A 15,802-nucleotide genomic window follows, 5' to 3' on the forward strand; every position below is an offset into this window, starting at 1 on the left:
TCCCAGGAATTCTAGGATGACATAATTTTGAGAAACCTGTGTTAAGTGCTATTCAACTAGATTTCTCCGAGCTCTCAATGTGGTCATATGCATTAAAAGTTCCCAAGAAGGGGATGGTTGTGCACTGTATGGCCACGGAACCATGTTTTTGCTTGTTCTTTTGTTTTGTGTTTTGAGCGTCTTGCAGGACCAGCGTTCCTTCCCCGTTAGAAAATGCTACTTATAGGAAATGTTTCTCTCTTGCAGAGCTCTGGAAAAAATGTCCCTCCATGATGGCAGGTATAAGAAAAAGATGAGAAGGAATTATGCTCCCATGTTAAAAGTGGTTGGCTCAGAGTGATGGAGATTAAGTGATATTTCTTTTTTAGACTTCTTTAGTTTTCGGTACTTAAAAAATGTTCTCTGATGAGAAGTGCAGATTATCTTTTTTAGTATATAAATGAATAATGCTTTTGTGACTCTGTTCTACACCGCCACAAAATGACGGTTCTTTTCTTTTCCTCAGCTTCGCTTTTTTGCAAATGCTTTCACTGTGACGCCGCACAACGGAACGGAAGCCCTGGTACGTTGCTGGAGTTGCAGCTGTGTGTAGGGTTGCTTAGCGGATATAAACTGAAGTTCACTGGGAGTGGGAACAATCTCAACAGAAAAGATAAGCTCTGTGAATAATCAAGGTCCTGTTTTGGATTAAGGGGGGCCATGAGCCTGAGGACAGAGGATGAGGAGTGAAATTTAGAAGTGTAGTATCTACCACAGCGCTGGATACCGTGTCGTAGGGACAGTGTCTCTGCAGAAACAAGGTACACAGCAGCTAGAGGGCAGAGCAGCGGAATACTGCAGGGGCAGGCAAAGCAAGATGGTAGCCAGGCCAACGGTTCCCGTTCCCATGGAGAAGGTGCGTCTTGTAGGCCAAGAGTAAAGATGACACAGTCCAACTCCATTTCCTTATAGGACGATTCTCTTTCCTCTGTTTAAATATGAAGAGAATCAAGTTGTGACTTTATTAGAAAGGCAGTGCATTTCCTTAAATGGCAAATGGATTACGTGTGTTTCCTCATCAATGGCAGACATTACTCATTACTCAAACCATGTCTCTGATGATTCGTCAACAAAAGGTCCCAAAGGCACCTTCTGCTCATGGATCAGAATTGTCCCACGAGATGAAGCTTCTTTGTCCTCTGTCACTGTAGTGCTCATACTTAGTAGATTCTTAAATCTTGGCTGCATTGGAATTAACTAAGGAAAACATTGAGGGAAGCAGTTGGCACTCTTGTTTTGATAAACGTTGCAGAAATAAATGCATTTGTCGTAGGAATACAAATTGATTGTCAAAGCAAGTGCTTTTAAACCAGTTTTAATTAGTCCTTCATATATTTGCCAAAGCATTAGAAATAGTATGTGGTCCTTTAGAGATTACTCATTCTACACATCTCAGATACTAAAAATCAAGTGTGGAGGTCAAGTATATATTGAGTATCAGTGGTGTGAAGAATAGTTAGAAGACAAAATCTCCATTTACTAAGGTGCTTAGGGTCATGTTTCGGGGGGAAAAAAAAGAATATAGAAGAGAGGCGAGAAAATAAGACATTTTGTCATCAAGTGGTGAGTAGTTTGATCAGAAAGGAGGATCATTGAAAGCTGGGCTGGTGGGAGCAAGCTTTCCTCACTAAGTAGGGCTTGATCTGGGCTCTGAAGGATGAGCTGGATCTGGATAGGACAGCATGACCCATGGCACAGTTTAAAAACTTTGTGACCCTGCTGGAATTTCCTAAAATGTGGATGGATGCCTCGATTGCCACTTAGCAATGGTTGTAAATGCTGGTAGATATGGATGGATGAGGGTTTGGGCCGAGCGCACGTGTGGTAAGAATCTCTGCAATCCTCAGGTGAGTTTCAGCTCTTTACGTGGACTAAGCTGGAGTGGCCAAAGGCACAATGGTTCAGCATGTGGACTCTAGAGTTCGACTGGTTCTGTTCAAATCCCACTTCTCCAGTTTCTGGCTATGAAGTACTGGGCACATTTTTTCACTCATTTAAGCCTTTTATTATCTGTGAAGCAGGAATTATGGGCATACATGAAAGGAGGCTTACCATAAAGGATTTTGTGTATTTCAGCATTTCAGATTTTTTTAAAAATTGTATTTATTTATTTATTTTTTTAACTTTTTTTTTATTAACATATAATGTATTATTTGTTTCAGGGCTACAGGCCTGTGATTCATCAGTCTTACACAATTCACAGTGCTCACCTTAGCATACACCCTCCCCAGTGTCCATCATCCAGCCACCCCATCCCTCCCACCCCCCTCCACTCCAGCAATCCTCAGTTTGTTTCCTGAGATTGAGTCTCTTATTGTTTGTCTCCCTCTCTGGTTTAGTTTTGTTTCATTTCTCCCTCCCTTCCCCTATGATCCTCTGTCTTATTTCTCAAATTCCTCATATCAGTGAGATCATATGATACTTGTCTTTCTTGATTGACTTTTTTCGCTCAGCGTAATACCCTTTAGTTATATCCACATCGTTGCAAATGGCAAGATTTCAATTTTTTGATGGCTGCATAATATTCCATTGTATATATATACCACATCTTTATCCATTCATCTCTTGATGGACATCTGGGATCTTTCCATAGTTTGGCTATTGTGGACATTGCTGCTATAAACATTGGGGTGCAGGTGCCCCTTCAGATCACTACATTTGTATCTTTGGGGTAAATACCCAGCACTACAATTGCTGGGTTGTAGGGTAACTCTATTTTCAACTTTTTGAGGAACCTCCATACTGTTTTCCAGAGTGGCTGCACCAGCTGCATTCCCACCAACAGTGTACGAAGATTCCCCTTTCTCCGCATCCTCGCCAACATCTGTCGTTTCCTGACTTGTTAATTTTAGCCATTCTGACCTCTGTGAGGTGGTATCTCATTGAGGTTTTGATTTGTATTTCCCTGATGCTGAGTGATGTGGAGCACTTTTTCATGTGTCTGTTGGCCATTTGGATGTCTTTTTTTTTAAAGATTTTATTTATTTGTCAGAGAGATAGAGAAGGAGAGAGCAAGCACAGGTTGGGGGAGTGGCAGGCAGAGGGAGAAGCAGGCTTCCTGCTGATCAAGGAGCCCAATGTGGGACTTGATCCCAGGACCCTGGGATCATGTCCTGAGCCGAAGGCAGACCCTTAACCGACTGAGCCACCCAGGTGTCCCCATTTGGATGTGTTCTTTATAGAAATGTCTGTTCATGTCTTCTGCCCATTTCTTGATTCGATTATTTGTTCTCTGGGTGTTGAGTTTGATAACTTCTTTATAGATTTTGGATACTAGCCCTTTATCTGATATGTCATTTGCAAATATCTTCTCCCATTCTGTCAGTTGTCTCTTAGTTTTGTTGACTGTTTGCTTTGCAAAAGCTTTTTATCTTGATGAAGTCCCAATAGTTCATTTTTGCTCTTGTTTCCCTTGCCTTTGGCGATGTTTCTAGGAAGAAGTTGCTGTGGCTGAGGTCGAAGAGGTTGCTGCATGTGTTCTCCTCAAGTATTTTGATGGATTCCTGTCTCACATTTAGGCCTTTCATCCATTTTGCATCTATTTTTTGTGTGTGGTGTAAGGAAATGGTCCAGTTTCATTCTTCTGCATGTGGCTGTCCAATTTTCCTAACACCATTTGTTGAAGAGACTTTTTTCCATTGGACATTCTCTCCTGCTTTGTCAAAGATTAGTTGACCATAGAGTTGAGGGTCCATTTCTGGGCTCTCTATTCTGTTCCATTTGTCTATGTGTCTGTTTTTGTGCCAGTACCATACTGTCTTGATGATTATAGCTTTGTAATAGAGCTTGAGGTCCGGAATTGTGATGCCACCAACTTTGCTTTTCTTTTTCAACATTCCTCTGGCTATTTGGGGTCTTTTCTGGTTCCATATAAATTTTAGGATTATTTGTTCTATTTGTTTGAAAAAAGTGGATGGTATTTTGATAGGGATTGCATTAAATGTGTGGATTGCTCTAGGTAGCATAGACATTTTCACAATATTTGTTCTTCCAATCCATGAGCATGGAACATTTTTCCATTTCTTTGTGTCTTCCTCAATTTCTTTCATGAGTATTCTGTGGTTTTCTGAGTACAGATTCTTTGTCTCTTTGGTTAGATTTATTCCTAGGTAGCTTATGGTTTTGGGTGCAATTGTAAATGGGATCGACTCCTTAATTTCTCTTTCTTCTGTCTTGTTGTTGGTGCATAGAAATGCCACTGATTTCTGTGCATTGATTTTATATCCTGCCACTTGACTGAATTCCTGTATGAGTTCTAGCAGTTTTGGGGTGGAGTCTTGGGTTTTCCACATAAAGTATCATATCATCTGCAAAGAGTGAGAGTTTGACTTCTTTGCTGATTCGGATACTTTTATTTCTTTTTGTTGTCTCATTGCTGTGGCTAGGACTTCTAGTACTATGTTGAATAGCGGTGGTGATAGTGGAATCCCAGCTGTGTTCCTGACGTTAGGGGGAAAGCTCTCAGTTTTTCCCCATTGAGAATGATACTTGCTATGGGTTTTTAATAGATGGCTTTTATGATGTGAGGTATGTACCCTCTATCCCTACATTGTGAAGTGTTTTGATCAGGAAAGGATGCTATACTTTGTCAAATGCTTTTTCTGCATCTATTGAGAGGATCATATGGTTCTTGTTCTTTCTTTTATTAATGTATTGTATCACATTGATTGATTTGTGGATGTTGTACCAGCCTTGCAGCCCAGGGATAAATCCCACTTGGTCGTGGTGAATAATCCTTTTAATGTACTGTTGGATCCTATTGGCTAGTATTTTGGTGAGAATTTTTGCATCCATGTCCATCAGGGATATTGGTCTGTAATTCTTTTTGATGGGGTCTTTGTCTGGATTTGGGATCAAGGTAATGGTGGCCTCATAAAACGTGTTTGGAAATTTTCCTTCCATTTCTATTTTTTGGAACAGTTTCAGAAGAATAGGTATTAATTCTTCTTTAATTGTTTGGTAGAATTCTCCTGGGAAGCCATCTGGCCCTGGGCTCTTGTTTGTTGGGAGATTTTTGATGACTGCTTCAATTTCCTTACTGGTTATGGGTCTGTTCAGATTTTCTGTTTCTTCCTGGTTCAGTTTTGGTAGTTGATACATCTCTAGGAATGCATCCATTTCTTTCAGATTATCTAATTTGCTGGCATATAGTTGCTCATACTATGTTCTTATAATTGTTTGGTTTTTTTGTTTTGTTTTGTTTGTTTTTTGAACTTTTTTTATTATGTTATGTTAATGACCATACATTACATCATTAGTTTTTGATGTAGTGTTCCATGATTCATTGTTTGTGTGTAACACCCAGTGTTCCGTGTAGTACATGCCCTCTTTAATACCCATCACCAGGCTAACCCATCCCCCCACCCGCCTCCCCTCTAGAACCCTCAGTTTGTTTCTCAGAGCCCATAGTCTCTCATGGTTTGTCTCCCCCTCCGATTTCCCCCCCTTCATTTTTCCCTTTGTATTTCTTCGGTGTTGGTTGCGATCTCTCTTCTTTCATTCATGATTTTACTTAATTGGGTCATTTCTCTTTTCTTTTTGATAAGTCTGGCCAGGGGTTTATCAGTCTTATTAATTCTTTCAAAGAACCAGCTCCTAGCTTCGTTGATCTATTCTACTGTTCTTTTGGTTTCTATTTCATTGATTTCTTCTCTGATATTTATTGTTTTTCTTCTCCTGCTGGGTTTAGGCTTTATTTGCTGTTCTTTCTCCAGCTCCTTTAGGTGTAGGGTTAGGTTGTGTATTTGAGACCTTTCTTGCTTCTTGAGGAAGGCTTGTATTGCTATATACTTTCCCCTTAGGACCACCTTTGCTGCATCCCAAAGATTTTCAGCAGCTGTGTTTTCATTTTCATTTGTTTCCATGAATTTTTTAAATTCTTCTTTAATTTCCTGGTTGACCCATTCATTCTTTAGTAGGATGCTCTTAGCCTTCATGTATTTGAGTTCTTTCCAACTTTCCTCTTGTGATTGAATTCTAGTTTCAAAGCATTGTGGTCTGAAAATATGCAGGGAATGATCCCAGTCTTTTGGTACTGGTTGAGACCTGATTTGTGACCCAGGATGTGATCTATTCTGGAGAATGTTCCATGGGCACTAAAGAATGTGTATTCTGTTGCTTTGAGATGGAATGTTATTAAATATATCTGTGAAGTCCATCTGGTCCAGTGTGTCATTTAAAGCCTTTATTTCCTTGTTGATCTTTTGCTCAGATGATCTGTCCATTTCAATGAGGAGGGTATTAAAGTTTCCTACCATTATTGTATTATTGTCTATGTGTTTCTTTGATTTTGTTTTAGCTGGCTTATATAATTGGCTGCTCCCATGTTAGGGGCATAGATACTTAAAATTGTTAGATCTTCTTGTTGGGTAGACCCTTTAAGTATGATATAGTGTCCTTCCTCATCTCTTATTATAGTCTTTGATTTCAGATCTAATTCATCTGATATAAGGATTGACACCCCAGCTTTCTTTTGATGTACATTAGCATGGTAAATGGTTTTCCACCCCCTCATTTTAAATCTGGAGGTGTCTTTGGGTCTAAAATGAGTCTCTTGCAGACAGCATGTGGATGGGTCTTGTTTTTTTATCCAATCTGATAGCCTGTGTCTTTTGATTGGGGCATTTAGCCCATAGTTACATTCAGGGTAACTATTGAAAGATAAGAATTTAGTGCCATCGTATTGCCTGTAAGGTGACTGTTACTGTATATTGTCTGTGTTCCTTTCTGGTCTATGTTACTTTTAGGCTCTCTCTTTGCTTAGAGGACCCCTTTCAATATTTCTTGTAGGGATGATTTGGTGTTGGCAAATTCTTTTAGTTTTTGTTTGTCCTGGAAGCTTTTTATCTCTCCTTCTATTTTCAGTGACAGCCTAGCTGGATATAGTATTCTTGGCTGCATATTTTTCTCACTTAGTGCCCTGAATATATCATGCCAGTCCTTTCTGGCCTGCCAGGTCTCTGTGGATAGGTCTGTGGCCTATCTAATATTTCTACTGTTGTAGGTTACAGACCTCTTGTCCTGAACTGCTTTCAGGATTTTCTCTTTGTCTCTGAGACTTGTAAGTTTTAGTATTAGATGTCGGGGTGTTGACCTATTTTTATTGATTTTGAGGGGGTTTCTCTGTGCCTCCTGGATTTTGATGCCTGTTTCCTTCCCCAAATTAGGGAAGTTCTCTGCTGTAATTTGCTCTAATATACCTTCTGCTTCTCTCTCTCTTTTTTCTTCTGGGATCCCAATTATTCTAATATTGTTTTGTCTTATGGTATCACTTATCTCTTAGATTCTCGCCTTGTGATCCAGTAGTTGTTTTTCTCTCTTTTCTCAGCTTCTTTATTCTCCATCATTTGGTCTTCTGTATCACTAATTTTCTCTTCTGCCTCATTTATCCTAACAGTTAGAGCCTCCATTTTTTTATTGCACCTCATTAATAGCCTTTTTGATTTCAACTTGGTTAGATTTTAGTTCTTTTATTTCTCCAGGAAGGGATTCTCTAGTATCTTCTATACTTTTTTCAAGCCCAGCTAGTATCTTTAGAATAGTCATTCTGAACTCTAGTTCTGACATCTAATGTCTGTATTGATTAGGTCCCTGGCAGTCAGTACTGCCTCTTGTTCTTTTTTTTTGAGATGAGTTTTTCCGTCTTGTCATTTTGTCCAGAGAAGAATAGATGAATGATAGAACAAAATGCTAAAACTGTAACAATGACCCTAGAAAAATATACACTAAACAAATCAGAAGAGACCCAAAACCAGGGGGAAAAGGAAAAAAAAAAGAATACAATCAGGCTGGTGAATAGAACAGAGCCACACACTAGATTTTGGGTGTATTTTGGTCTGTTAGAAGAAACTGCCTCCCAAAATTTTAAAGAAAGAAAAACTTATATATATATAAAAATAAGGGTAAATATGATGAAGGGATGGAATATCACTGTAAAGATGAAAATTGAAAAAGATTTTAAAAAAGGAATTGACAAGAAGTTGGTTGAAAAAAAGAAAAGAGAAATTTTTTTAAAAAAAGAGAGAATGTAATCAGGCAAGCCATACACTAGAGATTTAGGGTATATTTTGGTCTGTTAGAAGAAGCTGTATCCCAAAATTTTAAAGAAAGAAAAACTTATATATATGTACAAAAAATAAGGTTAAATACAATGAAGCGCTAGAATATGACTGTAAAAATGAAAATTAAAAAAGATTTTTAAAAAGGAATTGATAAGATGGTTGAAAAAGGAAAGAAGAAAAATTCAAGAAAAAAAATAGAAAAAAAATTAAAAAAATTAACTTTGAAAGACTAAAGAATCATGGTAAAAAAGCCATGGATTCTATGTGCATTATTCCCCTAGCACTGGAGTTCTGCCATTCTCATTGATGGGTAAACTTGGTCTTGGCTGGCTGTTCTTGCTGATCTTCTGGGGGAGGGGCCTGTTGCCATGGTTCCCAAATGTCCTTGCCGGAGTCGGAATTGCCCTGCCCTTGCCGGGCTGGGCTAAGTAATCTGCTCAGGTTTCTCTCGGGAGCTTTTGTCCCTGCAAGCTTTCCGTACAGCTTTGGAGGCCGAGAGTGAGAATGGTGGCCTCCCAGTCTCTGCCCCAGAGGAGCCGAGAACTTGGCGTCCCCACTCCTCAGTGCGCCCCCAGAGAGAAGCAGTCAGTCACTGCCATCTCCCCGGTCTCCGGCCACACTCCGTGCTCACCCAGCCTGTGACCAAGCGTTTCTATCTCTGGCACCCGACCCCGTGCGGAGTCTCCAAACCCAGCAGATCCCTGTGGTGCGCTCCCGCGCCACTCCTCCCGGGGGAGGAAGGGGGGTCTCCCCGGATCTGCCACTTGTTGGGTCCCTGCTGGAGGAGCAGTGGCCCGACTGTGCCGCGGATCACGGTTTATGGCAGCCCCGAGCTGAGGGCCCGCTCCTCAGCTCCGTCTCTGCAGCCGGCTTCCCTGCTCCAATACCTGGGAGCTCTGCCGCACTCAGGCACCCCCAGTCTTTCTGTGACCCCGAGGGTCCTGAGACCACACTGTCCCGCAAGGGTTCCACCCCCCCGCTTAGCCGCTGGAGCAATGTCCCTCAGCAGAGCTGACTTCTAAAAGTTCCGATTTTGTGCTCTGCGGCTCTATCACTTGCGGGTGGCAGCTGATGGAGGCCCCCTCCCCCGCCGTCTATCCTCCCGAATATCGCCTCGGATTCACTTCTCCTACCTTCCAGAAAGTGGTCGCTTTTCTGTTCATAGAATTGCTGCTATTCTTCGATCTCCTGTTGAGTTTGTAGGTGTTCAGAATGGTTTGATCCCTATCCAGCTGAATTCCTGGGACCAGACAAAATTTAGGTCTCCTACTCCTCCGCCATCTGGCTCCGCCCTCCTCAGCATTTAAGATTTCAAAGAAAACTATCTCAATGAAAACAGTATAGTGCTGGCATGTGACCTGACAGGTCAGTGGAATAGAATAGAAAGTTTGGGACAGGCCCTCACCGTACAGGGATCTGGTGTATGATAGCGATGGCATTCCAAATTAGTGGGGGAGAGGGGTTATTCAGCCAGTGTTGCCGAAAAAGAGAATAGGATCTTTTCTTCATACGTCCTACCCAAATAAAATTCTAGATAAAAGAGTTACACATAAAAGTTAAAATATATGATTACTAAAAGGAAATATGGGGACATGTTTAAATAGTTTAAGAGTGTGGGGGCTTAGCTCTTCCCAGGAACTGCAAGAAAAAAGACTGAGCATTTTTTTAAAAATTTTATTTATTTGAGAGAGAGAGAGCATAAGTGGTGGGGCGGGGGAGGGACAGAGGGAGAGGGAGAAGCAGGCTCCCCGCTGAGCAGGGAACCCAATGTGGGGCTTGATCCCAGGACCCTGAGATCATGACCTGAGCCGAATGCAGACGCTTAACCGACTGAGCCACCCAGGCGCCCTGAACATTTTGATTACATGAAAGTTATCAAATTTTGCGTGACCAAAATCCTCCCTATAAATACACTCCGAAGACTGACCACGATGTGGAAGAAAATTAGCTGCCACTCATATCATAGGAAAGGGTTCATTTTTATACTAGCCCTTCGAGATATGTTCAAATTAGCAAATAGAGAGCTGTTTCATTCGTTGCTAAAGAAGCCCAGTATTCCATCTCATGGATGGACCATCAATTATGTAATCAATTTCCAAATGATGGACATACACGTTATTTCCAATCTTTGCTATTACAAACCACACTGCAGTGAATGATGAATACATCACCTCATGTGAATGAGTACCTCTATAAGATAATTACCAAAGATGGAATTATTGGGTCAAAGGGCTGGGTGTGTGTTATCTTGAATGATCTTGCTAAACAGTCCTGGATACAGGCTTCATCAGTCTACCTCCCCCTAGCAGTGCGGGAGAGTGCTCGCTCCCAACAGCCCTGCCAGGATGGTGAAGTGCCAAGCTTCCTCATCTCTACTAATCAGAGCTGAGAAACAGTCTTTCGTTAGTTTTGATTTCCATGTCTCTTAGCATGAATAAGGTTGAGCGCCTCTTCATGGGATTAAGACAGTTTAAAAATTCTCTGTTCATACCCTTTGCCCACTGTTCCAGCAGGTTGTTTCTCTTGATTTGCTGAAGCTCCTTAACTGGTATAAAAATGAACCCTTTCCTATGATACGAGTGGCAGCTAATTTTCTTCCACATCGTGGTCAGTCTTTGGAGTGTATTTATAGTGAGGATTTTAGTCACGCAAAATTTGATAACTTTCCATGCAAAGTATGGAATAATATGTATATTTTGCTTCCATTTAAGTAAGAGAAGAGGATATATGTGTTTTTAAGTAAACAGATTTTCTTTGGAAGAATATGTAAGATACTAGCAAGAGTGCGTGCTTCCAGAGAGGACAGCTAGGTGGCCGGAAAATTGGGAAGGTAGGGAGACTCACCTTTTGCCATGTACATCCTCTGAATAGTGTGCATGGTCATGCTTATCTACTAAGAAAATGAAATATTACATCAATGACCTGTACTTACTGTGGCATGGGCCGAGTATCAACTCTGAAAAAGCTAGTCAGTGTGCTGTGAACTCTAACTTGGGGATTAAGGAAAGAGACAGCTAAAATATGAGGGTTTTTCTGCTTTAAATAAATGTTCAAAGGATACTATTAAGCAGGTTACACTGGTGGCTCATGAAGACATCACCGTTAGCTGATGATGTTCAGGAGAATTCTTAGAGTTTGTTTAGAGCGTGGTTAAGTGCTGATTATAGATTCCCCACAGCCTCACTCATCTTGGGCCAAAGAAGAAAAAAATCATTGACATCCTCTTCCTTTCCAGGTATGGCTTTTCCACCAAAAGCCCGAGTCTCTTAATCCTCTGACCAAATATCTGAGTGCCACCACTGGCTTTGGAAGCAATTACGTAACAACCCAGAAGGTAAGTGCGTTCACACTGTTGCGTGGAGACCGTTTGCTGCTCGGCTGCTGAGCTGGTCCCCGGCTCCCTGGCTTCCCTCTCTGGTCGCTAGCGACACACTGGCCTGTTTTCATCCCTGTCTGCTCTCTCTCCCACCTCTGAGCCTCGCATGTCCTCTTCTGTCCACCTGAATACCTCTTACCCCTCTTCTTTCAACTGATTGATTTCTGCCTGTGCCTAAGAGGACAGCTTGTACCTCAGCTTTCTCTGACCCATCAGACCAGGTCAGGTGCCTCCATCATAGGCTTTCTTGACATCTCATACCTCTTCTGTGTAGGATTCGCTCAATGTTGGACTCCTCTGTCTGAATATAAGCTCTGTGAGGGGGAGGATTATACCCCCTTCCCTAGCATGTTGCCTTGCACATAGTAGGTGCTCAAGAAACGTGTTGCAAGGTGGATGACACATAAAGTGTCTTTCTGGAAGTTCACTTCCCTTTGAGTGTTCAGTTCTGCTTGTGACAATTATTAGCTTCAATCCATTGGTATTTTCAAGAGTCAGGGGATGAAGTATGGAAAAAAAGAACCCTTGGTGCTGTGGTTTTTAGACTCTGTATAGTCTTCTAAAAAGAAGCCAAACATGGAGTTACATATAAGAAAATGAGAAAATTTATTTTGAACTTATAAAGCTGTTTTTCTTGTATTTTTGTCATGAGTAAGGTTTATATCAGCCTCCTGTTTTCCACTGTCTAGTTTATGTGGGAGGCGCTGGCATAAAATGAAACTAGATTGAAACAAATAATTTCTCTTGGCGATGTCAAATAATTGGCAGTGATCTTGTCTGTGTCAGTAGTTTGAGGTCTAAGGGGAACCATTCTCTTGCTTCCCGTGGTGTCTCTTTACTAAAAATGAACCTATGAACCTCCAGTGTTTTCCAAAATATGTTCTGTGGGATTCTAGTTCCTTGAGAAGATTTGCAAAAAGCTGTTTGTCGGCCAAGTAAATTTGAGAAATGCTTCATATTTTACTTCCCACTTTCAGAGACTTCCACAAAGCACATTTGCCCAAGGAAGGCTCCGAGGAGTTGCCACAGTTCACGTGTGTGTGTGTGTGTGTGTGCACGTGCGCAATGTTTCATCCTACCGTTTATAATTTTTTCTTGACTACGTGACTTTTTTTTCCTTCACATTTTATGTAGTACTTAATATCACAGAGAACATGCCTTGGAAACTCTATTATAAGTTAATAAGCTTCCTTTTAAAAAGGCCCTCAGAGTTTGTTTGAACATTCTATCAATTAATCTCGAGGGAATGACTAGGGAGAAAATGCTTCATTCTATAAACCAAAATATTGTATTAGCATTTTATGGAAATGCGTTGAAGAAAGTGTTTTAAAAACGTTGATTAATTTGGGGAAGTCCGCTTTCTTCTCTGTTCAGAGGTGGGATTGTGGGGTTGAATGAGCTCTCTATTGGATCCAGTTCCAATATGGAAAAACTCTGACGAGATTTATAATGAATGTAAGTGTTAGTTCCAAAAATGTTCAAAAGTTTTTAATTTTCAGCCTTTCAGCTTTGTGAAGAAAGAGCCTTTTTAAAAAAGTTTAGGCTCTGTGTTGACCTGAAAAGAGGTATCACTTTATTTTTTTATAGAAGCTGAGAGTTTGCTTTTACATACAGTGTGTCAGTTAAAATTAGATTTTCTACGTGAAACAGAGGGTGTGAACTAACAGCAGATTCAACTGGATGGAAGCTCAGGTTTCTCACATGTAAAAGCAGTTTTGGAGAGTGGTCCCCTTGGGCTGGTGTGGCAGCTCCCCAAATTGCCAGGCACCCAGGGTCCTTCAGTCACTCTTCTGCCATCCCTGGGGTGTGACCCTCATTCTTTGGCTCAGGAGAGCAAGATGGAAGAAGGGGGAAAGATGGGAGTGCCCATACCTTCGAAGGGGACTCGTGGGCAGGACTACCCACCTCCACTCAGATCTCATTGGCCAGAGCAGAGTCACTTCCGTGGAGCCTGGCAATGTAGGCTTTTAGTCTGGAGGCCGGCGAACCCGGCTAAAGCTTGGGCTCTTGGAAGCTTGGGAAGAAGGTGGACATTAGGTGGATGGCAGTTTAATTGCAAAAAAACTTTTGATTTTTCTCTTTTGTCCTCATATCTCATTTGGCTGGGGTCTCCTATGACTGGATACACAGGAGTTGGGGAGCGAGAAAAACCAGATCTTTCAGTCTTGCTGTGTAAGGGCAGCATCAATAGCTTTGCTGAGGGTTGGAGTTTGGACTGAACACGTCCTCAGGATCTCAGAGTCAGGAACCCCAGCCCTGACCTACCAGCCCTGTTGTTTTTGTTTATGTGTTATTCTCTTATGTATGTTGAATACCTTCCTTTTACACAAATGCCATTTGTTTTATTTTTCCATTCTGTTCATCCCTATCTTTGCTTCTTTTCCAGATGGACCTAGATGAAGACACTGCTGAAAAATTTTACCAAAACTTACTGGAACTGGAAAAGCGTATTAGGGACACCATTCAAAAAACAAATCATCAGAGCTGACGGTGGCACTCTCTGAAACATCGCATATCTACTGTGCTTTCTGGGTTTCTGTTGAGTTGGGTGATGTGCCTGTGTGGTAAACAGTGAGCTAGAATTGTCTCTTCCCTCCTTTCAGGATTATCTCTAAGACTGTATGCGTGCATGTGAGAAAAAGATCGATAAGTAAAATACGAGTTAGCTGTTCTCCAAAATGGTGTCACATCAAAATTGTGCTCGAGTCACCCAACCAAGGATGTGTTTATTGGTTCTGCCGACTGGAGCCCAGGCTCCACGTGGTGGGATGAGGTGTGGACTCGAGTACTCATGACTCAGGCACTCACCGGCCCTGCTTTTGGCCTGCCCGAGCAGGAGGAAGTTCTGGGCACCCTCTGAGTGATAATCTGAGCTTTGTTCCTTTTCTTATGGACGGTTTTCTAGGTCTTGTACCTTATTTCTTCCTCTTCATGGTGCTTCTAAAAATCCCGAGATTGTGGGGCGTCTCATGGCTCAGTCAGTTAGGCGTCCGACTCTTGATTTCACCTCAGGTCATGGTCTCAGGGGCGAGAGATTGAGCCCCGAGTTGGGCTCCGTGCTCCGCATGGGGTCTGCTTGGGATTCTCTCTCTCCCTCTCCCTCTGCCCCTACCCCCGCTCACGTGCGTACACGCGCTCTCACTCTCAGATAAAGAAAATCTTTAAAAATCCCGAGATTGTTAGAATCCTAACAGTCCTAATACAGATACCCATGTAGTTAATCGCAGAAACAAAATTATATATGTGTTTGGGCACTTGAATTATTTCTTCCTTTGGAAGTGTCTTTCATTGATGTCAAGGTGGTCTGCGTTAATGTTGGGCCTGACCTTTAACACCGTTTGCAAATTTGTTCATTGCCGACCAGCCTCTTTTTCATGATTATATTTTAATGTATGCAGACGTGCAGCAAAAACTTATTTATTCACGTTGTTTCAAAAAAATTTTCCAACTGAATAATTGCAGGTTGGGTGTCTGCTGGTATGTGGTTGGAAGTGGTTCGCATATAAAGACAAAAATGCTAAAATGCCTAGATGTTTTTACCCTACATATAACCACTGTACCTGGAATATAATAAAGTGAGCAAAATTTTGGATGACTTAATAAAAGTGAAAAATTGTATAGAAATATAGTTTCTGTATATTCTAAGTATGAATTTTTTGGTTATAGTTCCCCTCATTTTGCTGGTAAAGATATTTTTAATAAAGTTAAGCCTCTGTATGTGAAAACGAGGGCTGAATGCTTCTGCACGCTCCCCGCTGTCTTTGAGAAGGGTGAGGTTGGAGAGCTGAGAGCAGCGCTGGGTTGTGCTCTTGTGATCACTCACACTGCAAGTGTGCGAGAAGCACTTCATTGTGAATCTCAGGTTCCTCATCTGTAAAGTGGAGTCATGCTCTTTCTGCTTCCTCTGCTCGCGGGTGTGGAGGAACGTTAAATGCCATAACACACGTGAATGAATAAAGAGCATTTTTGAGAATGATGACAATACGGTTTTTCTTAGAGACGGATAAGCCAGAGTGTCATGGTTCAAATGATGCAACGTAAGGCGCTGAGCGACATTGTCCTGTCTGAGAGTTCGGTTTTCTGAACGTTGAACCTTCACTCAGGAGGCAGCATCTAGACGAGCAAGAAGGTACCGGGACAGGGGCGTGGGCACTGGGATGGGGAGGACACTGGATCAAATTTGGGTTTAGTCATTAACTAACTTGCTAACTTAGGGCAGATTACTTCAGTTTATACCTTGATTTAATTACAAAAATATTGCTACCAGTGCTTACCTTGAAGAATTGAAAGACTATGTCCTAGTAGATGTATAGTCAGTACAAACTGG

At 41.6% G+C, this 15,802-nt stretch overlaps 1 protein-coding gene across 2 annotated transcripts in view; it reads left to right on the plus strand.

Annotated features, from left to right (window-relative positions):
* The window catches only part of HSD17B7 (hydroxysteroid 17-beta dehydrogenase 7), a 30,926-nt gene extending 15,475 nt beyond the window's left edge, over nucleotides 1-15,451 (plus strand). Inside the window, exons 7-9 of one of the 2 annotated variants that reach the window (XR_004680177.1) lie at nucleotides 506-562; nucleotides 11,335-11,433; nucleotides 13,862-13,948. Coding sequence is in view for 1 of the 2 variants with exons in the window: in XM_035010047.1 (XP_034865938.1) it covers nucleotides 506-562; nucleotides 11,335-11,433; nucleotides 13,862-13,963 (258 nt within the window). In the remaining variant the exon portion in view is untranslated. Of the gene's footprint in view, nucleotides 1-505; nucleotides 563-11,334; nucleotides 11,434-13,861 lie in introns of both variants that reach the window. The other variant, XM_035010047.1, reaches the window with a different exon arrangement.
* Nucleotides 15,452-15,802: the final 351 nt, after the last annotated feature.

This window comes from Mirounga leonina, unplaced genomic scaffold (assembly GCF_011800145.1).
Source record: "Mirounga leonina isolate KUSES-001 unplaced genomic scaffold, KU_Mleo_1.0 Mir_154, whole genome shotgun sequence".
Taxonomy (NCBI): Eukaryota; Metazoa; Chordata; class Mammalia; order Carnivora; family Phocidae; genus Mirounga; species Mirounga leonina.